Source organism: Symphalangus syndactylus, chromosome 12 (assembly GCF_028878055.3).
Source record: "Symphalangus syndactylus isolate Jambi chromosome 12, NHGRI_mSymSyn1-v2.1_pri, whole genome shotgun sequence".
NCBI classification, from domain to species: domain Eukaryota; kingdom Metazoa; phylum Chordata; class Mammalia; order Primates; family Hylobatidae; genus Symphalangus; species Symphalangus syndactylus.
Window position 1 is genome coordinate 90,135,288 of NC_072441.2, and position 27,518 is coordinate 90,162,805.

General features: G+C 48.9%; 1 protein-coding gene across 3 annotated transcripts in view; it reads right to left on the bottom strand.

The window, feature by feature from the left end:
- Positions 1 to 278: 278 nt before the first annotated feature.
- OLFML2B (olfactomedin like 2B) overlaps positions 279 to 27,518 on the bottom strand; it is a 40,630-nt gene continuing 13,390 nt past the window's right edge. Inside the window, exons 4-8 of one of the 3 annotated variants that reach the window (XM_063627155.1) lie at positions 23,303 to 23,479; positions 17,141 to 17,366; positions 14,849 to 15,382; positions 1,889 to 2,065; positions 279 to 1,362 (exon numbers count right to left, since the gene is read on the bottom strand). In XM_063627155.1, the coding sequence (XP_063483225.1) occupies positions 761 to 1,362; positions 1,889 to 2,065; positions 14,849 to 15,382; positions 17,141 to 17,366; positions 23,303 to 23,479 (1,716 nt within the window). In that variant the 3' untranslated portion in view covers positions 279 to 760. Of the gene's footprint in view, positions 1,363 to 1,888; positions 2,066 to 14,848; positions 15,383 to 17,140; positions 17,373 to 23,302; positions 23,480 to 27,518 lie in introns of all 3 variants that reach the window. The other 2 variants (XM_063627154.1, XM_063627153.1) reach the window with 2 other exon arrangements.

Below are 27,518 nucleotides of genomic sequence, written 5' to 3' on the forward strand. Positions count from 1 at the left end.
CAGAGGAGTAGCAGAACAGAGCAAGGAAGCCAGTGTGACAGAGAAATGAAGGGATCAATGCCACAAAATTAAAGAGAACACAGGGGTCAGCTCATTCCAAATCCCCCATCAGGAAGCCCCTATCAGGAGGGGAGGAGGAGCTCCTAGGAACTGAACTTGGACGCAGGCCATTTCAGCTAGAGAACATTTCTGAGGAACACCAGACCTCGTCTCCTTCCGGGAGCGGGATCCAACACCTGGCCAGACATATCGGTGCTAAACAAAAGTGCACTGGGGGCTGATTTTAAATTTCTTCTTTATTTAAAAAAAAAAGCGTTTTTCTGGGTTTTTTTAAACTTCTCCAATACATTAAAACTTTTTTTCCCGCCACATAGCACTTCTTTCTTGCCTCTTTCGTTTCTGCTCCTGGTGTTGTCTGCCTCCTGCAAGACCCAGATGAAGAAACCTTTTCAACGGTCGAGATCTGAGCCTTGGAGCTGGAGGGCTGAAGGCTTGAAGGAAGGTGGTTACTGGTCAAAAGGAGAAGTTCATTTGCACAAAAATATAAACTGGGGAGGATGAGACCAGCACATACACGTATGGATTGATCTACAATCCATATAAAAAAATAGACCCAAATTGTCATTTTACATTTGCAATATTATACAAAATAATATATATTTTTAAACAACACGTACCCACCTACACACACATACGCACACACACATACACACAAGGTGCTAGTGACCCCTCTGTGCTTCTGCTTGTGGGGACAAGGGTGTCAGTAGGCAAAGATGACGTGGTAAGTGACCTGGTGGCCATTGTCCCAGGCATAGAGCAGGCGGTCCTTGGGGTTGTAGTCTATCTGGGTCGTATAGGAATACTCATTCTCAAACAGCAGCCTGGGGACGATCTGTGTGTTGGTGTGGGTGTCGAAAGCGTAGGAGATGTTGGCATTCCGCTGGTTGTAGCTGTCTACGGCGTACAGCACCCCACAGATGACAAAGCAGTTGCCGTAGAAATTCCTCCGGAGCCCCGTGCGCCATGTGGTCTCCTTCTGTGTGCTCAGGTCTGCGGCATTGAGCTTGCTCAGGACAATGACCTCCTGGCTGAAGCCCTCATCGTCCAGGGCCGGATAGATGAGCCATAGGCCATTCTCGTCCACAGCAAAGTCCACATCTGAGTGGCCCTGCCATCGCCAGGGGGTGGCCTCCTCATAGGCCACGTCATGCAGCATGGCCCAGGCAGCCACGTAGCGCTGCTTCAGGTCATACTTGATGATGTTGCGGGTGAAGGCGCGATTATAGTAGAAGGCGCCATTGTATACCACGTGGCCTGTGCCAATCCAGCTGTATGGGAGCTTGTAGGAATTGCTCCAGCGACCTGCAGGTGGGGAGAAAACAGGAGGCTTCAGGGTGGCATGGCAGAGGGTGGGCAGCCCATGTGGTTAAGTGAGCGATGATCAACGAGGGGTCTGGAAACCCAGGTTTGTGTCTTGGCTCTGCCACTTTCTAGCGTCCTGTAGCACATCACTCAACCTGTCTGCGCCTCAGTGTCCTCATCTGTCATAGGGAAGTGACAATTCCCATCTGCCTGTTTCAAGGATCCAGGGAGCTAATATACACGAATGTGGTTCGTAAATTGTCAAGGGCTATGGGAAAGGGAGGCTGTCTTCTGGACTGGAGGTTTTTCCATGTCCCAGGAGCTCGGGAGGAGGGGCAGAGCTGAGAGGCAGAGAATGTGAGGGAGTGGGGAAGGGGGACCGCTCTCCAAGGAAAGGTCCTTTAATCATCAGAAGAAGGTGTCATCCTTCCTATCCGCCATTACCACCCAAAGAGGCCTGGCTGTGATAAAAACAGAGGATGTGGGGAAGGGAAGGAGCAACCTGGGTTGGATCTTTATCATGTACCTTGTTTGAAGTTCTCCAGGTTCCGGAACTCTACCAGGGTGTTGCCGTAGTAATAGTTGGTTACGTAAATCCGCTCATCCTTGGCCAGGGGGTCCTTCATCCAGGCCCCTTCATTCCGCCCATATGTGTTCTGGGTGGTCGGCCCCGTGATTGTGGAGAGAGTGTCCTTGCACCTTCCTGGTGGAGAAGAGGTGGATGGAGGTTTTGGGCTGATCTAGGGATGCCTCATCCCTTAAACCTTTGCTGTTCCTCTATTTGGAGTCTGGAGTCCTCGGCAGGCTGTAACAGCCCTGTATAACCTGACCCCAAACATTTTTCCACACCGTCTCCTGCCACTCCCCTGATCCACCCTACGCTTGACCCTACACTTGAGCCTCCACCATGCCCAACTTTCACACCACTATGCTTTGCTCCTGTTCTGACTTCTCAGTCCTATCCTTCAAAGACCTAAGATCCAGAGTCCTTTTATGACACCATGCCCTCCTCTGGAGAACTATTCTATTCTATTCCATTCAGCTCTCAGGGTACCATGAATGCTGCTCTCTTACAGAGCATGTCATCCTGCATCTCCACAATGCTTGCGCTTCTCTCTCCTCCCTCCACGCCTGCCCCCAACTGGAGTGTAAGCACCAAGGGATGAGGGAATGTGGCTTTTCCTCATTGCATTCTCAGTGCTCAGAACACAGTATCTAGCTCGCTGCAGGCACCCAAATGTCTGATCTCCGGGTGAACACACAGCATGAGAAGTGTGGCCAGAGGAGAGGACTCTGCTGGGTGTAACCAGGAAATCGACTCTGCCAGCTGCTGAGCTGCCCCAGGCTGTGGGACCAGCCCTAATGGAGCAATGGCTATTCATGTCCCTGAGGCCCACCTGCTGTCCTAGAGAGCTGTCCCCAAGCCTATGCCCCTGTCACTACTGGGAGCAGGATGCCAGGGCCCTCTGCTGGGGAACTGGGGGGCAAGATACCAAGTTCTTGAATAAGGAGCTGACTCTGCGTATAGAAGCCTCCTTCAGCGATCAAGTCGGCCACGATGGGACAGGAACTCAGCAACATCTTTCTGAGTGGCTCTGGACCCGGTGCCCAGGAGAGGGCCTAAAAAGCCACTGGAACTATACTGGGTTCTAGATGAAGTTGAGAGCCTGCAATGCTTTTGTGCAGTATTATTATTGAACATAGCCTTGAATGATAGTGAAGTCACACGTGACTACTAAGGGCGTGTGCTCTTCCTGTCCTCACACTTGTGGATTATGGAGGAGGTGGGAAGAGGGCAGTGGAAGTGGGCAGTGAGAGAGCCATATGAATCCTGCCCTCACAGCTTCCTTACCCCCTGCTGGCAGCTGGGGCCAGCAGAACCCCTGCCCCACCTGCCATCAAGACTGACGACACTGATGGGTGATGAGAATAATTGGTCCTTGACACTCACCTGGGACAAAAGTAACAAAGACCTACAGTTTGGATTCCAGAATTCTCTAAATTCTAGGCCACCCTCATTTCCAAACTGTTCCAATCCGTTCCATCTATTCTGCTCCCCCCGGAGTGGTCTGAGGAAGGAGTCCAAGCCCTACAGCTGACAGAACAGGGGCAAGCAGCTGGGCCCTTGGCCCTGGGTCTGGGGCAGCGGGGGATGGAAGAGGCATGAACACTGTTTTGCAGGCAGGCCCCATAGCTGGGTGCAGTTGGCAGGATTTAGGCAGCTCAGTGTGGGGTTTATTAGGTACTGGTCTGACGGAGCGGGGAGAGATTCAGTCTCCATAAGACAAACAAAAGAACCTCCCTGCCAATGCCTCATTCCCCCAGAGCTGAGCTCATCTGTTCAAGACAATAAAACAGAAAACTCTGACTGAGCCCTGGCAGCAGAGATCTGATGGAAATGCTCTCATTCCCTGGAGCTAAGCAGGGCCCTGGCTGCCAGTGAGGACGCCACACTCCTTCTGCACTGAGGTGAGCCCTAGCTCACCATGAGGACTGCCATCACCAGGCAATCCTCTGCCCTGGCAAAGCCCAGAAAGGACACCAATTCCCTGTCCAGAGGCATCCCTGGCTCATGCCCCCAAGCCCCACAGATGGCCATGAGGTGAGGTGTTTTCTGTCTGGGGATTGCCATGGCCACGCCACCTATCTGACCAAACACAGAAATTGCAGATGGACTCTTGAAAGCCAGGACTCATCTGTGCAGCTCCAGCAGCCCTGAAAATCCCTGCAGGGTCCCGTCTCACACTGAAGCTCTGCAGTGGCAGGGCCCTAATACTGGGCTATAGACATGCCCCAGGCTGGGGCCAGAGGCCTGGCTCTGGTCTTGGCCCAGCCACCGACTCCAAAGTCTGTGTTGCCACTATAATGTCAAAAAGTTTTAATCTCTTCAGAAGTAAATTGATTGTAATGCATGCCCTGCCTCCTTCACCAGAGTGCATGGAGAGTCCCCTCTGAAGATGATGTGGTAGACTGAGTAATGTCCCGTAGAGATATCCGGGTCCAAATCCCTGGAGCCTGTGATTGGGACAAAAGGAAACAAAGGGGACTTTGCAAATGTGATTACATAAAAAAATCCTGAGATGGGGAGACTATACTGGACTATCTGGGTGGTCCTATTGAATAAATACAGTCACAAGTATCCTTATAACATGGAGGCAAAGGGAGATTTGACCACAAGAGAGGAGGAAGCAATGTGATGAAAAAAGCAAAGACTGAAGTGATGTGGCCACAAGCCAAAGGATGCTGGCAGCCATGAGAAGCTGGAAAAGGCAAGGAACGGATTCTCCTCTCAAGCCTCTGGAAAGAACCAGCCCTTCTGACACCTTGATTTTAGCCCTGCAAGACTCATTTTGAATTTCTGGCCTCCAGAACTGTTGGAGAGTACATTTCTGTTTTTAGCTACTAAGCTTGTGGCAATTTGGAGGCATAGGAAATGGATACAGATGGAGTCAGCTTCTTGGGTTAGGGCACCCTTATTTCTGCAGGAAGAGAGGAGTCCCTGCTTGCATTTTCATGGTCCTAGTACTAGGACCTCAGGCTGTATTTTCACATGCCCTCAGAGAGAGCAAACACTGCTGCCCTGCGGACGAGCCCAGGCAGGACAAATGCGAATGATTTCGGAGCATTTGAAGACAGGATCAAGGGAAGAGGTCAGTAAACCATGAGACCCAGACACATCACTGTGCTCTGAGAATCTGGGGCAGCTCAGATGCTCCCACGCTTGGCAGCAAACCATCAGCTTTGGAGAGAAGGTATTGCATGTCGACTCCTCTTCAAGGGGGATGACAGAAAGATGGGAGAAAGTTCAAAGGAACTGCAGAGAGGAGAGTGCAGTCTGCATCTCATCTTAGGTTTCCCCAGAGCAGGGCTGCCAAGGATGCCAGTGACGCTGACATTTACTACGCACGTTCTACGTATTCCGTCATTTAACCAACAGACCTGGGAGGCAGCTGGCCCTGTTTCAAAGGTTACCAGGGTCTGAAAAGAAGGGGCCCTTCCCCTCAGCATATAAACCTCCTCGAATCTCATCTCAGCATTCTAAAAGAAGTAAATCAGCAAGCAAGAGCCTTCCCGGCCCTCCCCGGCTCTCAACTCTGGTGCTCACTTGGCAAGATTCCCCAGTAGGGTCCTTGGGCATCTGCTCCCCAACCAACCTTGTCAGCAATCCCTCTCAGCCCCTCAACCCGACTGCTGCCCCTTGGGGTGCTCTCCAGTCCTCTTATTCTAGTCAAGCCTCTATTTTTTGCTTGGAAACTGAGGTAGCCACCCCCCACCCCCACCGACGCCCACCCACCCACCTCAGAAGGTGTTTCCTTCCTCCCTCGGCTTCTACCACCACTCTCTCCTGGTCCTGCCCGCCTGCCCGTTCAGGACTTCTCCAGCTCTTTGGCTAGTGCTTCCTCTTCTGCCTGCTTTCAAATGTCACCCTCTGGAGTTCCACCTTCAGCCTCCTTTCTCCTCATTCCTCCTGTAGACTCAGCTCCTGCCGACAACTCAGCCCAGGTCCTGATTCTGAGCACCGTGAATCCATCCAACTACCTACCAGGCGCTTTCCTTCTGGATGTCCTCCTGGCTCCTCAAACTTAAAGGACTGAAAATGGAAATCATTTGCTTCAGTTCACAGCCTGCTCCTCCTGTATTTACTGTCCCAGAGAAAGCCATGGCACGCTATCCACCAACTGAGCCAGAAACTTAGGTCATCTCTGACGTCCCCTTTCCCTTCACCCACACTCCAACTCAGCACTGAGTAACATCTTGACCCTGATCCTCCACCTCTATGGCGTAGTTCAGACCTCATCGACTCTTGCCTGGATCACTCCAATTGCGCCAGTTGGTCTCTCTGGCTCATCTCTGCCCACTTCTAACTTATCCTCCCCAGTATTCCCTGTGCTGCTTTTCCAAGACGCACATCTTCTTAAACCCTTAATGACTCACCATCTCCAACCACCAAGTGCAGCCCAGAGTCCCCATCCTAGCACATCAGCCCTTCCTGCATCACCATTCTTACTTGTTATCAGCTGCCTTCATTCAGAGGTCTTAAACTCAGATGCCTACAGGGTTCAGGCAGGAACTGAAATGATGAGTCAGGCTTAGTGTGAGATAAAAGGTGGCAGAAGACACTGTGGTGAACTGGAAGAGCTGACCTGAAGACATTCAGATTCAAGAACATAAAAACACATCTTAGGATGAGTTTGGCCCTCAGGCTGCCAGCTTGAGATCTCTTGCCCACACCTAGCTGCTTGTATTCACCATAGTTGCCAGGGCTATGGTATTCACCATAAACCCAGGGCTGGCTTTTTGGGCGTATGATCTGTGCAATCACACAGGACCATTGCTCAGAAGGGCTGCCCTTCATTTAATGATCTGCTATCGCCATCTTGAACATCTTAATATTTTCACCCTCGAACTTGTATTTTATGTGAAGTCCAACAATGCAGCCTGTTTGTGAGCAGAGGAGAATGCAAGATATGTGTGGCCACCTTCTTTGTCCCCCACTTTTATATAGGGTTTGCTATGCCCAATGAGCACAGAATTGCAGGTAGACCCACTACGTGCCTGAGTTCAGTGAGATTCAAAGTGAGCACAAGGTAGGTGTGTTGCCCCAGAGGCCACGTTTTCCATTTGAACCAGATCGTGCTCCGAAAGCAGAAAGAAGGTAGTGGTGTTCTAAGAAACACAAATGGTCAAGGAACCCTATCATATTCTTTCTTGTGTTACTTCCCTGTATTAGACAACAACCTATGCTGAAATTGATACAGAAGAAGAGGGAAAGATAGGGCAACTGATAGTTCTGTTTCTTTTTAGTCCTTCCTCACTCAGTAAGCTGAAGGCAGGGAGTGTTGTTAAAATGTTCATATATCAAGTGAAATAAAAACAGATGAGTTAGTTTTGTGCAGTGTTTCCACTATTCTAATAAGAACAAAATACATATGTATGTAGGAGCTACAAAATATGAAATGAGTCATTTTGGTGGATTCTGCATAAAAGTTGAAAGATCTTATATTTGCATTTAAAACTAACATTGAACAATATAAAGATGAATGGTATAATTCATGCTAGTAAATTAAAATTTTAACACAGGCATACCTCAAAGATATTGTGGATTTGGTTCCAGACCACTGCAATAAAGCGAATATCACAATAAAGTGAGTTTCACAACTTTTTTGGTTTCCCAGTGAGTATAAAAGTTATGTCTACACTATACTGCAGTCTATTAAGGGTGCAATAGCATTATGTCTAAAAAATATATATACCTTAATTTAAAAATACTTTGTTACTAAAAAATACTAATGATCATCTAAGCCTTCATTGGGTCGTCATCTTTTTGCTGGTGGAGGGTCTTGCCTGGATGTTGATAGCTGCTGACTGATCAGAGGAGCGGATGCTGAAGGCTGGGTGCTGTGGCAATTTCTTAAAATAAGACAACAATGAAGTTTGCTGCATCAGTTGACTCTTCCTTTCATGAAAGATTTCTCTGTAGTGTGTGATGCTGTTTGATAGCATTTTACCCCATAGTAGAACTTCTTTCAAAATTGGAGTCAAGCCTCTCAAACCATGCCACTGCTTTATCAACCAAGTTTATGTAATATTCAAAATCCTTTGTTGCCATTTCAACAGTGATCACACTGTCTTCACCAGGAGTAGGTTCCATATCAAGAAACCACTTTCTTTGTTCATCAATAAGAAACAACTCCTCATCCATTCAAGTTTGATCACGGGATTGCAGCAATTCAGTCCCATCTTCAGGCTCCACTTCTAATTGTAGTTCTCTTGATATTTCCACATCTGCAGTGACTTCCTCCACTGAAGACTTGAACCCCTTAAGGTTATCCATGAGGGCTGGAATCAACTTATTCCAAACTCCTGTTAATGTTGATATTTTGACCTCTTCCCATGAATCATGAATGTTCTTAATGATGAATCCTTTCCAGAAGGTTTTCAATTTACTTTGTCCAGATCCATCAGAGGAATCATTATCTATGGCAGCTATAGCCTTACAAAATGTATTTCTTAAATAATCAGACTTGAAAGTCAAAAAGACTCCTTAATCCACGGGCTTCAGAATGAATGCTGTGTTGGCAGGCATGATAGCATTCATCTCCTTGCACATCTCCATGAGAGCTTTTGGGTGATTAGGTGCATTGTCAAAGAGCAGTCATATTTTTAAAATAATCTCCTGGCCAGGCGCGGTGGCTCACACCTGTAATCCCAGCACTTTGGGAGGCCAAGGCAGGCGGATCACTTGAGGTTGGGAGTTTGAGACCAGCCTGGCCCACATGGTGAAACTCCATCTCTACTAAAAATACAAAAAATTAGCTGGGCGTGGTAGCATGTGCCTATAATCCCAGCTACTTGCGAGGCTGAGGCAGGAGAATCACTTGAACCTGAGAGGCAGAGGTTGCAGTGAGCTGAGATCGTGCCACTGCATTCCAGCCTGGGTGACAGAGCAAGATTCTGTCTCAAATAATAATATTAACTTCTTTTTCTGAGCAGTAGGTCTCAACAAAGGGCTTAAATTATTCAGTAAACCATGCTGTAAAAAGATGTGCTATTATCCAGGCCTTGTTGTTCCATGTATAGAGCACCAGGACAGTAGATTTAGCATAATTCTTAAGGGCCCTAGGATTTTTAGAATGGTAAATGAGCACTGGCTTTGATTTAAAGTCACCAGCTGCATTAGCCCCTAACAGAAGAGTCACCTTGTCCTTTGAAGCTTTGAAGCCACGCATTGACCTCTCCTCTTTAATTATGAAGGTCCTAGACGGCAGCTTCTTCCAATGGATGGCTGTTTTGCCTACACTGAAAATCTGTTGTTTAGTGCAGCCACCTTCATCAATGATCTTAGCTAGATCTTCTAGATAGCTTGCTACAGCTTCTGCATTAGCACTTGCTATTTCACTTGCATTTTTACATTATGGAGACAACTTCTTTCTCTAAATCTCATGAACTGGCCTCTGTTAGCTTCAAACTTTTTTCTGCAGCTTCCTCACCTCTGTCAGCCATCACAGAATTGAAGAGAGTTAGGGCCTTGCTCTGGATTAGGGAATTACGCTTAAGGGAATGTCGTGGTTGGACTGTCTTTTTATCCAGACCATTACAACTTTCTCCATATCAGCAATAAGGCTGTTTCATTTGCTTATCGTTCATGTGTTTACTGGAGTAGCTCTTTTAATTTCCTTCAAGAACTTTTCCTTTCCATTCACAACTTGGTTAACTGTTTGGCACAAGAGGGCTTTTGGCCTATCTCAGCTTTTGACATGCCATCCTCACTCAGCTCTGACATTTCTAGCTTTTGATTTAAAGTGAGAAGTGTGGGATTCTTCCTTTCACTTAAACACCTAGAGGCCATTGTAGGGTTATTAACTGGCCTAATTTCAATATTGTTGTGTATCACAGAACAGGGAGGCCCAAGGAGTGGGAGAGAGACCCAGGGAATGCCAGCTGGGGGAGCAGCAGAACACACACAGCATTTATGGATTGAGTTCACTGCTTTATATTGGTGTGGTTGGTGATGCCCCAAAACAACGAAAATAGTAATATGAAAGATCACTGATCACAGATCATCATAACAGATACAAAGAAAAAGTTTGAGATATTGTGAGAATTACCAAAATGTGACACAAAGTGAGCACATAGGGTTAGAAAATGGTGCTGGTAGACTGGCTTGACACAGAGTTGCCACAAACCTTCAGTCTGTAAAAAAATGCACTCTCTGTGAAGTACAACAAAGCAAAGTGCAATAAGATGGGGGCATGCCTGTATTTCCTTACTTACAATAGCATGGAACAGCAAATAAAAAACACCATAAGGAGAGAGAGACAGAGAGAGAGGCACATACACACCATGAATGGAAGAAGAGGAGCTTTATATTTACTACTTGGCATGGCACTTTTCCCCTGCCTTTTGAGCACGGGCCCCACGTTGTCATTTTGCACTGGGCCCCGGTGCTCTTGTTGGCTCTGGTTCTTCTCACTGCAGTGCCACCTTCCTTCTTTGCCTAGCTAATTTCCCCTCATGCTACAAAACAGCTAGGCCAGCACCTCTTTCTGGAAGAGGGTCCTGGGCTGCCTCAGTCTCCCTCTGTGACCCACTGTGGCCTGTGCCCCCCAGTGCTCACCACCCTGCGTTGAAGTCATGTATCTGTCTGTGTTGGTCTCAATACAAGCTGTGCAACTCCAGGACAGGGCCCCTGCTGTATATGCCTTTGCATCCCTGACACCCACGGCACTCACACATCCTGAATGTGTGATGGTCCACTTAATACTGGACCAAATCCGAATACTGTTTCCATGCTTAGAGCCCTCTCTATCTCTTTTAGCATCGAGTCCCTACTTCTCATTCCCTTCATCATCAGGCCCTGGCTCCCTATCCTGGAATTCCATCACTCTCCCTCACTCGACCCCATCTGTGCTGGCGCACCTGGGCTGCCTTCCATTCCCTGCCCACCCCGGCTCATGCTCTTGGCTCTGCCTGGAGAGTTCTTCTCTGCCCTCTGAGCCTGGTGAGCTGGGGAACACCCTCAGAGAGGAGCCCCGTGGCAGAAGTGATGCGACGCCCCTGGACAGCGTGCATCCGTTGCCGGCCACACTTCCCATGTGCTTGGCCACTTCGGTCACTGCTGCCTCCCAGCACCTTTGGGAAAGTGACCACTTCTTGCTCACTTTGGATCTTTGCAGCCGAGCACGCTGTAGTGGTGGATGAATTATTAATACTAGATGACTCTTTATCCTCATCAAGAGGCTTAGACTTCAGTCCTTTACCACCTGCAAGGGTATATTTTATCCTTTTTATATCCTTATTTCTAGGGCCAGAGGCCCCTGTGTTATACGATGACCGGATTCCCAGTTTTCTGAGGGAGTTTTGGGTTAGGAGCATCAGCAAAGAGACTGAGACCAGTGGAACTAGGGCTGTGGAGCTGGGGCTGGGGGAGCTGTCTGTCTAGTGACTTAGAGTCTGGGCTCTGCAGAGGCTCTGGAAGCTGCCCCAGCCCACGTCAGCATCGCCTTCCTTGGGCTGCCCCAGACCAGCCTCCCTGACACGAGACAGGCAGGACTGGCCATCACGCCCCATGGTCAGCACAGCTGGCCAAGCCTCGGGGTGGTTACAGTCATCTGCTTTGTGGGGGAAACATTCTTCGTAGTTCATGATATTTCCTAGATTCAAACAGGAGCCAGGCTCTCTCTGGTATTGTTATAAACTGACTGTCCTCTTTGTCTGCTCCTCCCACTCGCCCTCCCCCACTCCAAACCAGCCCCTTCTACAAAATGCATCAGGAATTGTAGTTGCTAAAGTCTGGGAATCTGCAGAGCCTTGGCCATGCGGCAGTTTCATTTCTCTGCAGTAGCCTGAGCTATTCCCAAAGCCAGGGCTGTCCCGAGCAGAAGCACTTTCTCGGATGGTAACCAATCCTACCCAAACCCCAGCTCCAATTACTGACAACATTATTCCTCTCTCTGTCCTAGAGCTACACTATGGCCAAATGCTTTGTTTGCACAGCCAAAAATGAATTCCAATTTACTTGTTTTTGGATTTGTTTTTGAACATTTTATAACTCTCCTGAGGATAATGGTAAGACATTTTAGGACATCACAAAATCAGGATTGGAAACTATGGGATAAAATCTTTCTCTTAAAATTAGCCCTGTTTACAACTACATCTTAAATAGCTCAAAAATAAAAATTGCTGGATTCATCAAACAGCAAACAAACTTTCCCAGGTAGCAAAATCAGTGGCCCATGTCTATTTCAGCCAAAAGCTTTTTATTTTACTGATGACTGGGAGATGTCATCACATCATGGTCTTCCTTGGCCAGACACAGGCAAGTCAGGGGTCTGTGGAGAATGTTAGGGTATGAAAACCTTATCCACACCAACAGCAGCCTGAAGGGGGCACTTGGCAGTGATAAACTATTGAAAATAGTTCCCAGAAACAAACTTGTCGAAGTTAGGCATCGCCTAGACAGCCAAACCTTTCTTCTCTGGGCCACCCCCTCCTCTCACCCCTTGGCATTTGAAGAACACACTACATCTGTGTCCATGTCTATTTCTTCTGCAGTCGACATGAGAGGTGAGAACCCCAGCTCCTCTGAAAAATGCCACGGGCTAGTCTTTAAGCAAACCTTACATCATCAGCATGATGATGCTATTCTAGTTAAACAGAATAATGAACAAGAGAAAATGTCGTTCCTACCACCAGGTAAATGGCTGCTGGGACACACAGCTTCTCTGGGCATCAGCATCTCAATCAGGCTACTGGAGGGGGAAAGTGTTATAAGTGTCCCTGAAAACACCAGAAAAGCCTGCTGATGGTAAAGTCCTGGGGAGGCAGTTGGGGAGAGGCTGGGTTTTGGGACCCAGGTTGGTAGGTTATGCAGAGAGTGAACAACTCACTCCTGGCTAGCAAGTCACCAACGGAAGAGGCTCCCAGGCTGGCAAACACCATTGCCTGATGGCATGCAAGGTGTATGGGTCCCACCTGCAGCCTGTCTTCACTGTTAGCATTCTGGAAAACTGTGGTAGGGGTGACAGGGGCCAGATTACTAAATATTTGGAGGGATGTTCCCTCTCACCCAAAGGTGACAGGAAGCTGAAATGGTAGAAGTATGGGGGCCCAGGGAAGTTCACTTCCATGGCAGAGGGGGAGATGGAGTGTTGGGCTCAGGGCCTGTTCTCAAGAGCACAAATGCCAGGCTGCCCAGAGCCAGTGCACAAGTGGTAGCCTCTGCTCCGACCCCAAGGCAGGCTGCAGAAACACAGCAGGACCCCCGCTTCAGAAACTTAAACATTCTCTCCTGCTCCCACCCTCACCTCTGAGGCCCAAGAACTGCCTTCTTGCTTAGCTTCCTCCAGGCCAGGGTTCATGAGATTTTTGCCCTGGGGTCCATTTCTATGGGCTATTTCACTGCTCTCATACTGCCATTATTCTGAAACTTTCACCCAGTCATTGCTGTATCATGACCTGATGAACTTCCTGTGGAAAACCATAGCATATACTGAGATCCAGAGAAGGCAGAGATTTGGCCAAAGTCACACAGCTATCAATGGCAGAGAGCAGAGTGTCTTGACTCCCGGCAGGTACTCCTTCACCACCCTGTCTTTGGCAGCAGCTGGTACCTTATGCTGAGGAAGGATTGGGAATGAGGCTGCCAAGGGCAAGAAAAATGGGAGAAGGGAAAGATATGTATAAGGCAGGCCAAATCCTCTGTCAAATCAAGTGTATTTTTCAACAAATATTTTGATGAAATTATTACTCAATAGTGTTATTTTTCAGTCATGATCAGTGGTGATTTAATCAGTGTTTGGTTTAGTTCTTTTTGGAAGAGATATTTGTAACTGGCTCCCATCTTTCCTTTTGTAGTTCCTTTTTGCTCTACTTTCCTATTTCACTGCTCTGAGTTCTCTTGGGCCATGGAGCTCCCAGGCATACAATGGGGCTGCATTCTCCATGCTTCTGGAACATACCTTGTTCTTTTAGACCTAACAGTCAGGAGGCTTCCCTTCTCTGCTTAGAAAACTCCTATTCAGGCCCAGCGCGGTGGCTCACGCCTGTAATCCCAACACTTTGGGCGGCCGAGGCGGGTGGATCATGAGGTCAGGAGATTGAGACCATCCTGGCTAACACGGTGAAACCCCATCTCTACTAAAAGTACAAAAAATTAGCTGGGCATGGTGGTGGGCGCCTGTAGTCCCAGCTACTTGGGAGGCTGAGGCAGGAGAATGGCGTGAACCCAGGAGGCAGAGCTTGCAGTGAGCCAAGATTGCACCACTGCACTCCAGCCTGGGCAACAGAGCGAGACTCTGTCTCAAAAAAAAAAAAAAGAAAAGAAAAAGAAAAAAGAAAACTCCTGTTCATCCTTCAAATCCCAGCTCAAATGACACCTCCTTAGAAAAGTTTCCCCAGTCTTCCTGGCAGCCAGGCCAAGCTAATATTCCTTCTTTCTTTTCCCTGTTTTTCCATTCCTCCAGTACAGCACTTGTCACATGGTGCCGTGATGTTTCTATGCTCTCCATGAGTGGGGCTCATGATTTTGCACCGAGGCCCATTGCCCCGGCTATTCCCCTGCTCTCACTCTGCTATGAATCTGAGACTTTCCCCCAGTAAAAACCCTTTGTTCTTTTATGGCTTGGTAAACTTACCACAGAAAAATTCACTTATTCATCACTGGATACCCCAATAGCCATCACAAGGCCTAGTGTATGGAAAGCCCTCAACAAATATTTATAAAACTAACTCCTGAAGCCAAATCTTGGCTCCATTAATTTATATGTCTATTTTAGGAAAAAGAGTCCCACCCTTGCCACTGGCACATTTTCAATACATAAACCCTAGATGTTAAAACTAATCGTTGGTCAAAGGCTTAACTCCACTTGCCATTCCCATAAAGAACTTTGACCATCTGGTTCCTGCCTCTCCTCTCAACATATTTCCAGGCTCAGCCTGTTACCCGAGCTGATCAGGAGACCAAGGCCAGGTACAATGAACTTACCTATGACATTCCGGATGTCATCTTCTTCTTCGGGGCTCAGCGTGGGGCTGGCAGGGGTTGTTCCCTGCCCAGCAGGAGCATCTTTCCCCAGCGAGTCTGTTCTGACTGTGGTGGGAGGCACTGGGACTGTGTGCATAGCTTCCATCAGTGCCTCCCTGGGAGACACTCCCGGAGGAGCTGGGGCTGCTGGTTGCTGGGTAGCTGTGTGGGCCACAGTGGTGGCTGGTACCTGAGGAGAAGGCTGCAGGACTGACTCCCTCATGGGATCTGGAGACACCGAGGTTGTCTGGAGTGTTGCTGAGAGTGGTCCCACTGAGGCATGGTTGGCGATGCTGGGATCTGAGGTTGAGGGCTGTGGCAGTGCTAAGGACCGGGGTGCGGTCCGAGAGTTCAGGTCGGTTGTCACAGCAGTGCTGTGTCCCTGACGGGTGGCTGCAGGCCTCCGGGTGGCACTGGTCATCAGGTCGTTGTGTCTCAGGAGCTGATCTTCAATCAGCAAATCTACTCCATTGTCACCGCTGAAAAATTCGTCTTCTGTGAAACAAACACAAGGTTCACTGTGGCACGGGAGAGAAACAACCTACAGATGACAAGAGCACATGGCAATGGGCAGGTGAATGAGAGGGCACCTTTCCTTAACACAATGGCCTGAGTTAGAGAGGGGGTCTGGCTGGGATTTCGGAAGAAGGTGGACAGGAGCACAGGTGGAAGGACATTGAATTTCCAGGAGGTTTCTCTGAATAGACTGCAGCCATACTCCCCCCAGGACTCAGGGGTCCCTGGCAGGATGCATAGTCATGGGTCCTGAACCCCAGTGGCTGGGAGTAAGTGAGTCATCCAATCCATCCATCCAGCACATGTTTATGGAGTATGGATAACAACAGCAAGCAAAACAAGGATCCTTGACCTCACAGAGCTTCTATTTAGTGGTGGAGATGCTTGATAATAGACAGGATTGTGCAATTGAAGGTGCTATGGAGAACAAAAAGTAGGGTAAAGAGGGTCAAACAAGCTAGAAGGGAAGGGAAACTTGCAGAGAAGAATCAAGTGGTGAGGATGAGACTCACTGAGGTGGGGAGATGAGCAGCTGCCTGGAGGAGGTGAAGGAGTCAGTTGAGCAGCCATCGGGCACAAAGATTCCAGGGGTGAATAACCACAGAGCAAAGGCCCTGAGGCAGGACATGCATGCAGCAGCCCAGGAGCAGCGAGGTGGCCAGTGTGACTGAAGCAGAGGTGAGGTCACAGCGAGGACAGGCGCTGGGCGTGCATGACTTAGAGGCTGTGTGTGGAGTTCAGTTTTTATTGTGAATGAAATGGGGGAGGCTGCAGGATTTTGAGCAGAGATGGAACATGGAGAGGCGAACATTTCTTAGAGAGGACACAAAGAGCTCTAACCACAAAAGAAATAATTGGTAAAGTAGACTTCATGCGCCCATCAAAAACACCATTAAGGAACTAAAAATTAATGCCATAGGTAGGGAGAAAATACTTGCAATACATATGATGACAAAGAACTTGTATCCAGAATATGTAAAAAACTCCCACAAATCAACGACACAAAAAAATGACCAAAAAACACAGTTAAACATGGGCAAAATGATGACGCCAGCTACTGGGTGGAGAATAAACATGGTGGAGGCAAAGGCAGAAGCAAGGAGACAGTCAGGAAGCTGCTGCATCAGCCCTGATGGGGAAGGACCTGCTCAGACACATTGGTGACAGGGGAAGAGTGGGGGCCTGCTGGGAGTGCTGGGCAAGGAAAAGAAAGAAGACAAGAGTAGGAGGAGGAGGCGAGAAGGAGCACAGGAAGAGGAAGAAGCCTAAGGAAACAAGGTAAACGTGATGGGAAAAGGGATCATCTCTCTTCCATGAAGAATGAAGAAGGACAGAGATCGAAGGGGAGGTGCTGGAGACTCAGACAGGAAGCTCAGGGCCCCCAGAGGGAGGAGCAAGTGGGGAAGCCCACCTTGTGGCTCTAAACAAGTCAGTTCCCCCAAACCTCAGTTTTCTCATCTGCAAACGGGGAGAACTGGACTGGAGGGCACTGAAGTCCCTTCCAGCCCAGCCACGCTCTGCCATATGGTCTTCTGCAAGCCCAGAGAAGTTAAGTGACTTGCCCAAGGCCACTCAGCGAGCTGTGAGGAAATGTAATGACAGGTCTGGATAACAGGGCCACAGCAGTAATTGGAATGCAGGAGGGGTGTATGGCTCCCAGGAATCCAGCCCCCTATGGTCCAAATGGTGACTTCCTCCCCACCCTGCCTCTGGGCCGCCCTGTTGACCCCAACTCACGCTGCTCTTCAATGTCATTCTCTTCTTCAGAGACCTTGGCTTTATAGTAGGTGATGCCCCGGATGACGGTGGGCTGGGAGGCTGGCCGGCCTCTCAGGTGGACCTGCCTCTGCAGGGGCCGCTGTGACTTCACCACCTCAGGTGGAGCCAGGGGTCGCGTCTGCAGAAGCTCGATGGAGTTGATCTGCTGGGACACGGTTTCTTCCTGCAGAAACCGCTCTTCATACTGCTCCTCAGAGGGGACACAAGGGAGGTCAGGTCACTGGTCAGAGAGGCAGTGGGCAGGTAGGGGCAAGGCTGGAGCCAAGGCTGTGCTAATAACAGCAGCACTTCCAAAGCACCAGGCACTGTTCTAAGTGCTTTATACATTTACATATGTTAACTAATTTAATCTTCTCATCAGTTCTGTGAGGTAGGACCTATTTTTATCATGATCATTTACATTTCAGGAAACTGAGGCACAGAGAGGTTACATAAATTTCCCAAGGTCCCACAACAGGTAAGTGGTAAGGCAGATTGAAGCCAGGATGTCTGGTTCCAGAATCAGTGTCGCTATGCTTGATGCATTCTGACCAGAGAATGCAGTCTTCCTCTTGGCGCTGGCCTAGGGATGCTGGGTGACTTAGATCTGGTGTAAGTTGTTTTGGGTGCGATCCATGTGAGGGGAAGGATGCCTGGGCTGGGACATGAAGCCCAAGGACCAGGATGCACACCGCTTCAGGATGAAGCTTGTTACAGCAATCAGAATGGGCTTCCTAAAACACATCACCCCCAGTCCCCAAAACCTTCCTCCTGCATACAGAAGTTCAAAGTAAAACTGATCTTGATCTAGCTCAGCATTCTTCTCTCTTGTTGCGTGCCCTGCACCCCATGCCCTAGACACTCCAGTCACTTGGCTGACTGCTGAAACTCTTGGCTCTCCTGAGCCACTGGATCTACGTTCAGCCTGTTTTCTCTGCCTGGAAAGCCATTATACCTCCTTCCCCCATATATCTACTTATTCATCTACTTCTCAAGGCCCAGCTAAAATTTCAGGTCCCCAAGGAAATACTCCTGGACCTTCTAATTCAGAAGTAATCAATCTTCCCCAAGCCTCATTTTGTGCTTTATGGCAGAGATTTCTCACTGATTACCCAAATTCCCTGCCCTCTTGTTCCTTACTAATGAAGACCTGGTTTTACGGGAGTGGGCATGGGACTGAGTTCTGGCCAGTGGGGTATAGGAAGAAGTTGACGGGATGTGCATTTGGAAAAGTTCTGTATAAGGAGGGCTGATTCAGCTTGGAGGCATCTTTTGCTCTCTTCCTCATTTCTCTAGACTGAAATGTGGACAGAATGGCTGGAGCTGAGCAGCCATCTTGTGATCATGAGGGGATTTTGAGGATGAAAGTCACTAACGACATCTTGGAGCTAATCATGCCAGCCCTGGACTGCCTGCCTGCAGAGCTTATTTTATGTGAAAGAACAATAAACATTTACAACAAATACAAAATAAGGTACTGTATTTGGGTCTCTTACCCAAGCTGAACAGAAGTCCTAATGAATATAAGCCTGTGCTTCTGCTGTAGCACCTCTCCTAGCCTGCTTTCCACAGGCACTATTTAGGGATGTTGCTATCTCTGTAGACTATGGGAGTCTGAAATAAGAGAGACCATTTCTTGTTCATCTTTGATTCCCCTGGATAGAGGCTCCCTAATACTTGTTAAATTGAATTTCTGAATCATAACAAATCCCAAGGAATCGTCTACATTGGTAACTAACTGGCATATGATTTTGTCAAAACAAGTGATGCTCACATGGCCCGGTGACTGGGCATCTGGATGGTGCTGTGAGGGTGCCCTGTGACAGCTCTGATCATGTAGATGGACCACTCTGTCCTCCACAGAGCTGCTGCCCAAGGAGGATCCCCTGTGTCCACAGTGTGGTGGGATCTCTGGTCCTGTGTCGGTCTGTCCAGCCAGACTCCCTGTCCAGGATTATAATCACCCACTTTTGAAAGAAAAGGACCTTGGGCATATGACCTGTGAACTGACTGTGCTCAAAGTCAGGGCCATCCCACAGGTGGGTCCAGCTGCTTTGGTGGCTCCATCAGAGAAGTGTGGGAGCCTGAGAGGAGCGTGGCCCAGCCCTGCCCTCCCCAGGACTCCAGTGGCTGAATAACGAAGAGGCGGCTTCCTGCAGCCCCCTGAACCATGAGGTCCCTTCTCAACCAGGGGGAGGTGAGTGAGCTCCCTTTAATCTTGTAATTCTAGGCCTTGGTGGAAGCCACCCAGAGAGCAGAGCCCACGTGGAACAAAACCTGTGTTCCTAGATGCCCAGTGCCCCGAGGCAGGGCAGGGCCTTTAGCCACTCCATGTTGGCTGTAGGAACCTGGCCACCATGGCCAATGTGCTCCTTTTGCACAGGAAGAAGCAAACCAGGCTCTTGCTTTGATCTTTACAATTTGGCCTGGAAAAAGCCCTGAGTCCTCATTACCCCCAAGGACACCCCCAAGCCTGTGCCTGTTTTCTCATGACAAGAGAGTTCTTCTGGATGGCACAACCGATGGGGTTGTGTATCTCTCTCTCCCCATCACACAGTGGTGACCAACTCCTGAAAGGTAGGGGACATCCTTCTGCCAGCCTCCCCTGTCTGCCCAGGGGAAACAGTCCGACATGCTCGGCTGTGCCTGGGGCAGCCCCAACTCCTGCTCCTTGCTCCTCCCTCAATTCCCTGTTCTTGCTGGTGATGTAACCTCCACCTGAGCTGCAGGGGATATCTGGTTGGTGGAGATGATATTTTAATGAACACCTATTATGGCCATGTCCCTTTGTATTATTTTTAACCCTTACAACAATGGGGAAGGTAGATACCATTATCCACACTTCACAGATGAGGAAACAGAGGCTCAGAGTCGTTCAGTAATTTGGTTGAAAGTCAGTCAGTTAAGTGGCTGAGAGGGGCAGTTCTTAAGTCACAAAACTCAGGTCAGCCCCAGGCTGCCTGCCTTCAGAGTCTGCCTCTTCCTTCCACTAAGCCTCTGCCTGCAGCTGTGACCGCAGGACTAACTCGCCTGCCATCCAAAAACTCGCCTGCCTCCCCTAGTCTTCTGGGTCATGGTCTGGCTCCCACCCAGCAGACTTGGGAGATCCCTCATTTCCCACTGGGAAGAGCTGCTCGGCAGGCTGTCAGGAGACCCTGGCCACAGCCCGTGACTCAGATGCTGAATTACCGGACCCCGGTCTCCCTCTGCATTGCAAAAGCAGGTTGTCATTTCTTCGCCGCAAACCCCAGGAACTGTCTTTAATTCCAGGCTCTCAGGGAAGGGTGGGAACTGCAGTGCTTTCTCCCAGCCAAGGAGATGGAGCAAGACCATGGACAGCCCTTGCCAGAGAACATATAATTTCCTCGGATCCACTGGCGACAGGCTGCACTGGGCGGCCGCGGCCCCCTCCAAGCTTCAATTTCCTTTCTCTGTGAATCCAAGTGTCAGCTGTATGACTTCAACTCCTGGAGTCGAATGTTCCTACTCCTACCTTGCTCTCTCCACCCTTACCCTGCTCTCTCCACTCCCAACCCAGCCCCCAGAGCCCCATGCCAACCCCTCAGGCAAGGACCATCTTAGAGAGAAGCCCTCAACAAATTATCACTCACCATTCCAAGAAAGCTCTGACATTGTCTACAGGAATCCTGAAAATAAACAACCAAACCCAGCGCCCCTTCCACCCGCTTTTTGGCACGGGGTTCACAAAAGAGAGGGATGGCAAGATCCTGCCTTGGGGCCTCCGGCACCACTTCCCCTTTCTGCCCCACCACCCTGGTGGGGAAGGATTGTGCTAACTTCAGCAGCGTGATGAATGGGGACTGGAGGAGGGGAAGGGACTTTGCTGAGCAAGGAGAAAAAGGGTTTGGTGTTTTTGATTTCGTTTGCTGTTTGCCCTCAGGAAATCTGAGCTGGGTTCCCGAACATACCACATAATGTGTCATCGAGACAACAGATGCATTCTTAAGCTCAGCTGACTGGGAAGCTGGAAGCCAGAGCAGGAAAGGGACGCCTGGCTCCACTGGGCAGCTGAGCCGCTGATGCCAGGTGGGCTGAGATAAGAGACATTGCGCCCAGGTGTAATGAGTGGGAGACTTCAAGTTCCCTTCCAGCCCAAATGTCTTCTGGCTCCTTGGTTTATGAGCTCAGACCCACTCAGAGATGATCCACCAAGCAGACTAAACACTTGCTCAGTAGCCAGCATGTCAGGGACACCCAAAAATGAGAATCAAAATAATTTTTGAAGAAATATGATATTTCCAAAAAAGCACCAAAGTAGTCATCATGGGCAAAGCCAGAAAATTATTGGCCTTTCTTATATCTATTTCATGGTTTGGAATTTTTATTTTGAGTTACATATTGGGGAGGGTGGAGGCACTATATTCTTTTCAGGGCTTGTTGCCTCAAAAGCCCCAATCTGCCTGCAGTCCTGCCTTTGGAACACGTGTGCCCAAGATCCCCAAACCCAGCTGCTGCCTGCCTGGCACCCTTTGATGAACTGCCCTACCCAAGAGTTTCAAGCCCACATACCCAGCCTTCCTGCCTCTCTTATCTCAATTCCTAATGGCCCAGGCAACACAGTCCTGCACAGCAATGCTTCCCAAAAGTTCTTCACATCACAGCATACAGACAGACCAGCTCAGGGGCTCCAGCTGTCCCAGGCCCTGCTCAACCCACACTCAGAATGACTCCCCGAAGCCGAGGGGATCCCTCAATGGCCCACCTGGAACCCACTCCCCAGGCACCAGTGTGCCACAACTCTGCCATCTACCATCAGCCCCTGGTAACCAGTTAAAATGAGCAAAGTCTCTCTTAAATGCTGCCATCCCCTGGCTGCCCAATGACCCCTTTTATAACACTTGATCCAGACCCATCTTGCTAATAATGTGTCTTGCTAATAAGACTCTTCAAGTCCTGCCACCAAAACTTACCTGCTTCCTCTTCCTTTTGGATTATCTCCCAAATTAATGCCTATTTCTTGGACAACAATTCAGTAAATAACCCAATACATTAAATGGTAGCACTTAACCATTAGTACATAAACATAACTTAGTGGTAATTGGAGCCAAAAGAAACAGGCACCAAATGGGGAGGCATTTTTAAGCAAAGAGGTCTTTTGGTATCACTCAAATCACATTAGGCAGCGATCCGATCATGGGTAACTTTGTGCTAGGGACACAACTGGGTAGGAAGAAACAGAGGTTTGAGACCCTCTGCCACCACTTCCCAACTGAGAGACGGAGACCATGCCCATAGCTGGATCTGTTTCCTTATCTGTAAAATGAGGATATTGATTTCTGTCTGGCCTGCTTTTCTAGAGCTGTGATGACAGCCACATGGTATAGTGATGAAAATATGTAGTAAATTACAAAGTCCCCTAAAAATGAGGAGGGAGGGAATATAATTTGTTTCCAAACTGGGGCATTTTTTAGAGTAAAAGAGGGTGCTATTAATAACCATACCAGGGCCAGGTACGGTGGCTCACGCCTGTCATCCCAGTGATTTGGGAGGCTGACGCAGGAGGATTGCTTGTGGTCAGGAGTTCCAGACCAGCTGTATTTACAAAAAATACATAACGAGACCCTGCATTTACAAAAAATAAAAAATTTTTATTACCAGGCATGGTGGCATGTGCCTGTAGTCCTAGCTAATCAGGAGGCTGAGGCAGGAGGATCACTTGAGCCCAGGAATTTGAGGCTGCAGTGAGCTATGATCACAACACTGCACTCCAGCCTTGGTGACAGAGCTGCAACCTGTCTAAAAAAAAAGAAAATCATGCCAGGACAGCAGGAGTAAACCAGGATGGTCCCAGACAATCCAGCATGCATATCTTCCCTATTTACAAACACAAGAGATGTTCACAAAGGTGGGATATCAGATCTTGAAAAAAGTGGGGGCTGGGACTCAGACTCAGATTTCACTCCTGGCTCCAACACTCACCGAACCTCTCTGGGCTTCAGTGTGAAGTAAAATGGAGTAAACTGCTCATCATATCTACAGAACCTGCAGAACTATTGTATGGATGAAGTGAGCTCATCTCTGTGAAAGGACTGAAGCCTGAAAAGTTCTATGCAGAGGAGAGATGCTGATATCACGCTTCCAGGGCTTGTGATCAGAGGCCCTTGGAGGCTGGGGCTATACCTCTGGGTGGGCGTAGGCTGCTGCTGCGTCCCTCTGCAGGGCTGAGCGGATGTCTGGCATGCTATCTAGGATGTTTTCAGAGCAGTTTTCTTTGCCTCGCTTATTCGTTTCAGTTCGAATTTCTTCCATGTCCTCTTTGATTTGTTCATTTTCCTTGGTGAGGTTTTTAGACACTTCCTGAGAAGGAAAAAAAAAGATGATCCATTAAAGCACCCTGAAGACAAGCAGGAGGCAGCTAGCAGCCATCTTCGCTCAGAGCACGCAGACACAACAGACAGGCTGAGAAATCCCAATCCAACAAGTGATGGGGGCTAGAGAGTGTGCCCAGCCCTGGGTGGAGCACCAGGACCAGGTCCCCTGGCAGTATTTCCAGGGCAGCTCAGCACTGGGATATCCAACTACAGGAAATACTACCCAAACTACCATAGCTTTTCTATTAATAACATTGCCAAGTCTCTGGGCCACCAGGACACCAGGTTCTTTTTCTGTCCTTTGTATATAGTCCACTCTTACCCAGTGTTGAAGAACATTAAAGAATTTCATTCACTCTCATCCCATACATGTGAACCAGTAGCTCAGTTAATGAAAGAGGGGCTTTCTAAGCAATTTTGGAAGAGGTGGCCAAACAAACAAACAAAACAAAACAACAACAACAACAACAACAACAAAAAACTGCTCTGCCTTTTTAATGAGCACAAACCATTCCCTGGTACTTTAAAAGCATCATTTACATAGAAAATTGATAGGCTGGCTTCAAACTTTCTCATTTACCCATAAAAATAGTTTCACTAAATGACCCCTCACTTGGCAAATTAGCCATGTTCCAGACCTGGTTCATATCAGAGAGGGTCAAGGCTACATTTCAGTCAACCAACACTGGTAAGTACCTCTTGAGTGTCTAAGTGTAGTGCTACAGAAAGAAAGGCTGTAAGTATCCTTGGGGTTCTGGACCTGGATGGGGTGGGAGAGATGGCAACTGTAACTGGAGATGGACAAACCATGTCAGGTTCTATAAATGCCAAATGTGAGGTTTCCTGAGTTCAGAGCAGGAGGATAGTGGAGGCGTCCCAGGTAGCTTCCTAGAGAAGGTGAACACTGAATGGGATTTAAATCAAGGAAAGTTGTCGACAGCCTTAGAGGTGTCCCTTTTCCTCTAGTTATTTTTTAAAAAGATTTGACTATATTGGGATCCAACTTTGGCCCTCATACTAAAGTTTCCATGAGCATCTACATTTTTAAATGTGATGTTCTCCTTTGGGCCCTCTTTATGCAATTGAGGAAGCAATGATGTAAAACGGAGGATGTGTTTGCTTTCCATCTTTCTTTAACAAACAGACACAGGAAGTGTAAAAGCTGACATTGCCGGGCACAACTCTGCAGCCTGGTAGGATGCTACTAACATCCTAGAGGGAAGTCCTAGTGGCTCAGAGCCAGGGGAGGTGAGCATATCCAGGCAGTGACACCCAGACACCGTGGCTCCAGAGGCTCCTACAGGGGCTGCCCAGAGAAGCCCCATAGGTGCTTGTTAAATGAACCTGGCTCCCGAACCATCAGCCATGCCATTCTTATGGCATTTCATCACATGCCAGATCCTGAGCGCTGTAAGGGCTCAGTGTGTTCCATGGCACTTAGGCTAAGCCAGCCTCTCTAAATTGCACAGAATTAACTGTGAGAGCTAAATTCCATGAGAAAGGTATCTTGTTTTAAGAATGCCCAGAATGAGTGATCTTCCCGCGTGCACAGTCACACCTGATAGGTGTTATCTATCAGGAGGTCAAGTGTAATGGGTAAGAGCATGGATTTTGAAGGAAACTGGTTCACCCCTCCATGCTGCTATTGCTAGATCTGAGATCTCAGACACATTACTGAAACACCCCTGCTTCAGGTTCCCATCTGTAAAATGGGGATAATACTAGCACTTTTCCTATAGGTTGTTAGGAGGATTAAGTGAGTTAATATACATGGATGTGCATGAAACACATCGGACTAAGTGGCTGTTATTTTTCATAGAATGTTACAGCTGGAATGGACCCAAGAACTCATGCCTAACCTCTCATTTCACAGAGAGGAAACTGAGGCCCAGAGCAAGAATGTGACTTGCTCAAGGTCACTACAAAAAAGTGGCAGAGAGGAACCAGCACCCGGCCTCCTGGCCCTTGCTTCTTTAGCTCACCTGCTGGATCACTAAGAACACCAAAAGAGGATCCCAGCACACAGACAGCTCTCAGCAGCACCTAGCATGTCAAAAAGCCGGAGAATACTTACAGTTTGGGTTCAGGATACATGACAGGATATGCATAGATGCTGAGAAATACAGAAATGTTGGACTCTCATAAATCCTCACTATTTAAAGTGTGGTGCAGGGTTCAGCAGCATCAGCATCACAAAGGAGCTTGTTAGAAATGCAGATTCCCAGGCCCACTCAGACCTGCCGAATCAGAATCTGTATTTTAACAAGATCCCCAGACATTCTGCGTACACATTAAAGTTTGAGAAGCACCGCCTTAAGTGGAGAAAGCTTGGGGCACAGCTGCTTGAAAAGCGGACAGAAATGTGTGAGAAGGGCTGTTTTATAGGAGCTGAGTTCTTTCTGGGACTGACGGGAAAAGTTCCTGGCCCCTTAGTGGGATTCAAGCACTTCTGTAATCCATCAGCACCTGCTGAGAGCAACACCTGTGGATGCCCCTCCTGTAGCTTTCATAGCCTAAGACAGATCACCAAGCCCAGCAGGTGCAGGGATTCAATGTGTTACCTTTTTATTAAGGCATTCACGTGCTCAGTGCTGCACTGAGGGTTCAAGCGTGAGCAAGGCCCCTGGGATCCTACCCCAGTGAAGGTCACCCTCCATGAGGGGGAAGTAGGCAATAGACAAAGAAATAGACAAGAAAGTATCAACTAGTGAAAAGTGCTCTGCAGAAACTCCGCCAGGGTGATGTGACAGATGCAGGCACTGACTCCTCAGCTAGGTCGATAGGCTTCTCTGAGGAGCGGACTGAGGAGTGTCCACACCTGCAGCTCAGCACTGGCCCTAGGACTCTACTAAAGGTGCTGACACCTCTGGGTTGACTGGCTGGCTAGGCCTAAGTATCCTTATTATTTGATGGAAGATCTCACTAGATTCCTAAACACTGTGCATCAGTGGGTGTGGACACTCACTGAGGCAAAGGGTGCCCCCCTCCGCCGGTCTTAAGGTTTCTAGGGCCCTAGGGAGTCCCCCTTCACATTGATTTATAGTCTCCCATCCCCTTTTGGGTGTCAGTGAGGAGCCATTACTCTGCATTTCCACAGAGGAGGGTTTTAGGCAAGCCTGTCCCTGAGAACCCAGAGGAGCAGTACAGTTTATTCCCCTCATGGGAATGGCAAAGCCTGCCAGCCGCCTGAATAAACAAGAGGCTGGCGGTGGCATCACCCCATTGGCCTGCAGGGCTGAGCCAGCTGGTGTCCCCCAGGGCAGCAGCCACAGCTGCCCCTCCTTGGCCACCCCCAGTCAGCCACCTCCAACCCAGGGGTGCTGGCCCTCAAGAACTCCCCACCTCTCCCTGGGACTCTGCGCTCCTCACACCAAAGGACTTTGGTGAGGCGATTCTCAGGAGATGCAGGGGATGCCACCTGCACAGGGTGCCCTCAATTCTGCCCTGGGAGATAGGTGAACCCCATGACCTCATGCCTCAGGCTCTTTCCCCTGGGACAGCTGCAACCATGACATTTCTGGTGTGTGTAACTTGGCTCGTGGGCAGTGCTGGCAATGTGGCAGAGGAGGTGGGAATCGTGCCTATCTGGCAGAAGCAAGTGTATTTATGGCCCCTGCCAAGGATCCTGGCACACTGAAGAAGAGGGAAGGGAAGAGGGAGAAAGAGCAGATAGATAGAGAGCTCAGACAGAAGGCTGGACACAGCCAACTGTGGCAATGAAAGATTTGGGAACTTTGTCATCATGATTCCTTGGGCCAGGCAGAGCCAGGGAACTGAGAGGTGTTCATAGAACAAGTGCCATGTGCAGGAGAGGTATGCAGTTGGGCACTGGAGGGTGCCTGATGGGAACAGGTGTCCACTGGTGCCACACTGCCAGATGGGAACAGGTGTCCACTGCTGACTTCAGCCAGATGCACACACACCAGAGGGAAGAGAACATGCAAACAAGGCAGGGACGCTTGGCAAAGGGGAACCGGATGCAGGTGGAGTTAGAGGTACAGCCATCAGTCAGCCCTGGTCAACAT